Genomic DNA, 4,442 nt, shown 5'->3' with positions numbered 1-4,442 from the left:
TATTTTAATTATTATTTTTATTTTTATATTTTTTAAGATATACTTACTTTTATAGATGATGTCTCCATTAAATATCTTATATTGGCAACTCACTCAAAAAAGAAATAGGTAAATTTTAATAAAATATAATAAAGGTATTTTTGATTAATGGAAATAAGAAAAAAAAAAATTTCAACTTAGTAGTTTAGAAAAATACCATAGTTTTTAGCCCAAACACAGGCCCAAACGGGCAGCCCAATAAGAAACTAGGGTTTCTTCATATCTCCCATCTTCCTCACTCTAACACAGAGAAAGGCTGAAACTTCTCAGCTCTCAGCCAAATTTCTCTGTCGTCCTCACTTTCTGCCACCTTTTCTCGCCGGAATCTTCACCATCCTCTTCCTCACTCACGGTACATATCTAATTCTCACACCATGAATTTCTTAAGGCTATTTGGGTTTTCGTTTTTTAGAGATTCTGCTGTTTAGTAATTTTTTTTCTCTTTTCACGGAACTATTTTAATTTAAATTCCTGTTCCTTTTTTTATTATCTCTTTTTTCGGACTTGTAATGTTTGTTTTGAACTTATTGAAGATGTTGTTGTTGTTTTTGTTGATATGGTGTGTATAGGCCGGTGTGGTGTATTCAAGGGGTGTTCTCATATGCTTCGATTTTTTAGGGTTTTCTCATATTCTCTATCCCTAACTCTTTCATTTCCTTTCAGTTGGCTCTCATATTTTAGCTTGATAAAAAGATGAGGTTGGAGAAGTGTTGGTTCTGTTCTTCCACTGTATATCCAGGGCACGGTATTCAGTATGTTCGCAATGATGCAAAGGTGCTTCAATCTATTTCCTTCAATCATTTCTTCTTTCTTGTGTAATTATGGATACCCTTTTCTGTTTTTTTTTTCTTTCTTGATATGTAAGTTAAAGTATTACTGTATTTCTGCAATGTTTTTTCTAGTTTGGTTAGGGGATTTTTTTTGTTGTTAGTTAGTTTTATTTTTGTTTGTGATGAATGATGTTTAGAAAGAACATTTGGAGGCATGAATTGTTGTTGGTTTTATAACTTGATTGCAAGATTGTTGTAGTTTTTGGATCTTCTTCTAGCTTTTTTTGTCATTTAAAAGCTTCATACTTGATTTTTTTTCTTGTTCTCATTGCTCTCGTAAAGATAATGCCCAATAACCATTAGTTGGCAGTGCTCCCCTGCCCTCCTCAATTTTTTCTTTTAGTTAGGCTGAGTTTTTCTAAAAGATAATGGCAATGTAGCTCAACTAAAAAGATAAAATGCCATCAACCACCCCCTTAACTGCAATTCCAAAACAAAGAATCTGGCTCTGCATTGTGGATGCCGTAGCCGTGTATGTTTTATCATTATGGCATGTTGGTCATTGTTTCTAATTGCTATTGCTGTAAACTTTAGCCTTTTATTGGATGTTCCTTGTTATTATTAATATTTGTTTTGTCATTCAACATTTGAAAGCGAACTTGACACTTTTAGAAGGAATTTCGCAGCATGGATTTGGGGATCTACCCTATGATATTGAAATTTTCTCTAATATTTTTCCACCAAGTTTTATTTTTGGATGTCTGTCTGCTATGATACATAGTTATGTTTAGGCCATTTTCATCTGTTGCTTATCATCATGTTATTTGCTGTATATTTTTGTCGTCTCTTTCTCTTACAAGTGAGCTTTTCTGTAGATTTTCCGGTTTTGTAGGTCCAAATGTCACAAGAATTTCAAAATGAAGAGAAATCCTCGTAAAGTGAAGTGGACTAAAGCATACAGGCGGTTACATGGAAAGGATATGACACAGGTTTATATGCTTCTTTTCTGCTTTAATCATAATTTCTTCTACTTTCATTTATTTTGAGATAGATTTGATTGCTGGTTTCTTACGTCAAGTAAAGATATTTATGGTTATGATCTTTGTTTCACTTGTTTCTTTTCCAGGATGCAACATTTGAGTTTGAAAGGAAGCGTAACAGGCCAGAGAGATACAATAGGACGACAGTGGAGAATGTTTTGAAGGCTATTCCCAAGATTCTCAAGGTTAAAGCTGATAGGGCGGCTGACCATATTGGCAGCAGGTAATTCCTTCATTGTGATTTGGTTAGTTCTTAAAAAAACATGCTAGTGGGGTATCTCTTCTTTGAATGTAACTGTAACTTTTTTGACAGGCTTAAAGGGTCGAAACAAAAGAAACGTAAGGAAGACAAGAGGGAACTCGAGCAAAGCCTTCACATGGTCAAGGCTCCAGGTGCGTTCAACGAAGATCCATCTTTCACTCTTCCTGTGGATACCAAGCTCAAAGTCAAGGTCAACCAAAAACAAGCAGTGGCCATGGAAACAGAATGAGTCTGCAAAGTTTAATATCCTTATCTCAACTTTATATTCTTCTTTAAACATTGTTCGGGAAATGTCTCATGTGTGGGACCAAAATTTTGTCAAGGCAATAGTTTATGTAGTGTTCTTCGTTTCAAATGTTAAATACCAGAACATGTTTGTGAAACTTTTGTTATTTGGAGATGATTTCTTAGAAGGCTGTAACTGCACTTGCAATTGTTGTTTCATTCTCTTCAAAAAAAAAATTATGATCAAGTCTGAGAAAAAAATAATTATTGGGATTGTTGTCTATGCTGCTTATAATTTTTGGATTTTGGTATAAATAGAGTGAACTATATTATTGATGTAACAAGGTCTGAGGCATCCTTTATAGTGTCAATTTTTTCTTTAGAAGAATGTTTTCTTGTCTCTTATTTGGTGTTTGAGGTTTTTATGATCTATGTATAAATTTTCTCTCATTACCCTTTTTGTTTAATAGTCCTATCATTTCATTAACCCAAAAAGTAGTTTTTCGACTTTCATGGGAGGACAATAACATCATGGTCTGGAAGGAAGCATTGTTTTGGTTGGCAATAATTAATGTGTGCTTTCTTCATCAAAAATAAATACATTTTTTTATTTATATTTTTGAAAGACAGGAAAAAAACATTGCTGTGTTGTGGAGAGAAAATTATCAGTTCTGAAAGCGAACTGGCGGCCATTCTTCTCAGAGTGGCATGACCCGTCTTTTGAGAGCAAAACCTCTTATGTGAGTTTCTAACATAGCAAATAGGAAAAAATTAATCCATCAATGGAAGAATAATACAAAATAAATGATTTTTTTAAATGATTTTTTACTATTTCTTAATATGATCCATTGCTCCTACGTTAGTAGAATTTTAATGATTTATATTCATTTTCTTCTCAAATTACAAACAATGATGTATGTAAAAAAATATAATATAATATAATTTTTAGGAGAATATCATATTCTAAAAAAGTTAAGGGTGAGGATTTATTCAAGAATATCATATTCTATCAATAGTTCATAGATAAAACTCGAATAACTTGTCTACCAAATCACACTACTACTAGCTGATAATGCTAGTTTGGCCAAAGAATGAGCAACAATAATACAAGATCTATAATAATAGACAAAACTAACTACTTGGAATATATTACAAAGACCAACATTGTCATCCAACACAAGTCCCAAAGAATTATAGACACATCGCTCTTAATTTTAAGAACAATACTAAAAAAAATAGAAAGAATTAAAAAAATTCTTAGAAGGAGAAGCACGAGCCAGACCCAAGTTACAGAGAGCAAGCCAATAGCCGCTCTTAATAAAATATCAACCCGACTTCTTAAAGTTCCAAAACAACTTGTCTGGGACATCTGAAGAAAGGCACGAAATAGAAAGAATGGATGCCGCTTCTTGGTACTAAAACTGGCGTGAACTAAATCTATATTGTTGGTGTTTTAACCACTTTGAATGGCTAACTATTTTAACTGTCCTTTGACAGCTCAACAATTGGTTATGATTTGTCCCAACAGTCATAACTATAAAAAAAGCCTCCTCTCCCTATTTCGAAGACAACAGTGTGAGAACAACTTCCATCTCAAGTCTAAGTTAGAATTGTTCGAGAGAGAGAGAGAGGAAGAGAGAGAAAGCTCCTGTAATGTAAAGAGAAAACTGAGATATTCACCATGAATTCTTACTGCAAGGTTCTTTAGTTTAGTTCTTGAGTGGATTGAGGGTTGTAAAAGAGATTGTTCACTCTTGAAGTCTCTCAGTGTGAGATTTGTTTGTAATTTTCAGTTTCATGATTGGTGATCTCAAAGTTGTATCATTTCTCTCTTTCAGATTTCCATTACAATGTTATGACATATTTGATTCATTCAACTTGATTAAACTCATCTCTTGTTAAATTTCTTATTTCTGGTTTTCTATTTGTTTGTTATTGCTGTCATTGTGATTGTTGTCCTTGAATCTTTATTATGGTAATCTTGATCAGGTTCTCTAATCCGCAACAAATGGTATCAGAGTTGGTGTAGCTCAAGAAGATCAAGATTTGATTGATCAAAGATCCAAGGTTCAAGAATGTCAATGGCTAAGTTCGAAGTTGACAAAT

General features: G+C 33.2%; 1 protein-coding gene across 2 annotated transcripts; it reads left to right on the top strand.

Annotated features, from left to right (window-relative positions):
• The first annotated feature begins 222 nt into the window (after positions 1–222).
• LOC115710163 (probable ribosome biogenesis protein RLP24) lies at positions 223–2,614 on the top strand. Of its 2 annotated transcripts, none has more exons than XM_030638498.2 (5): positions 223–391; positions 703–813; positions 1,685–1,798; positions 1,936–2,072; positions 2,163–2,614. In XM_030638498.2, the coding sequence occupies exons 2-5, from the start codon at positions 733–735 to the stop codon at positions 2,338–2,340; spliced, it is 510 nt and encodes a 169-aa protein (XP_030494358.2). In that variant the 5' UTR covers positions 223–391; positions 703–732; the 3' UTR covers positions 2,341–2,614. The 2 variants fall into 2 exon arrangements, with proteins under 2 accessions (XP_030494358.2, XP_060967642.1); XM_061111659.1 differs by having other exon boundaries at positions 233–391; positions 1,936–2,067; positions 2,158–2,614.
• The last annotated feature ends 1,828 nt before the right edge of the window (positions 2,615–4,442 follow it).

This window comes from Cannabis sativa, chromosome 3 (assembly GCF_029168945.1).
Source record: "Cannabis sativa cultivar Pink pepper isolate KNU-18-1 chromosome 3, ASM2916894v1, whole genome shotgun sequence".
In the NCBI taxonomy this organism is placed as follows: domain Eukaryota; kingdom Viridiplantae; phylum Streptophyta; class Magnoliopsida; order Rosales; family Cannabaceae; genus Cannabis; species Cannabis sativa.
Note: the sequence above shows the minus strand (reverse complement) of the source record. Positions and strands in the feature narration are given on the sequence as shown.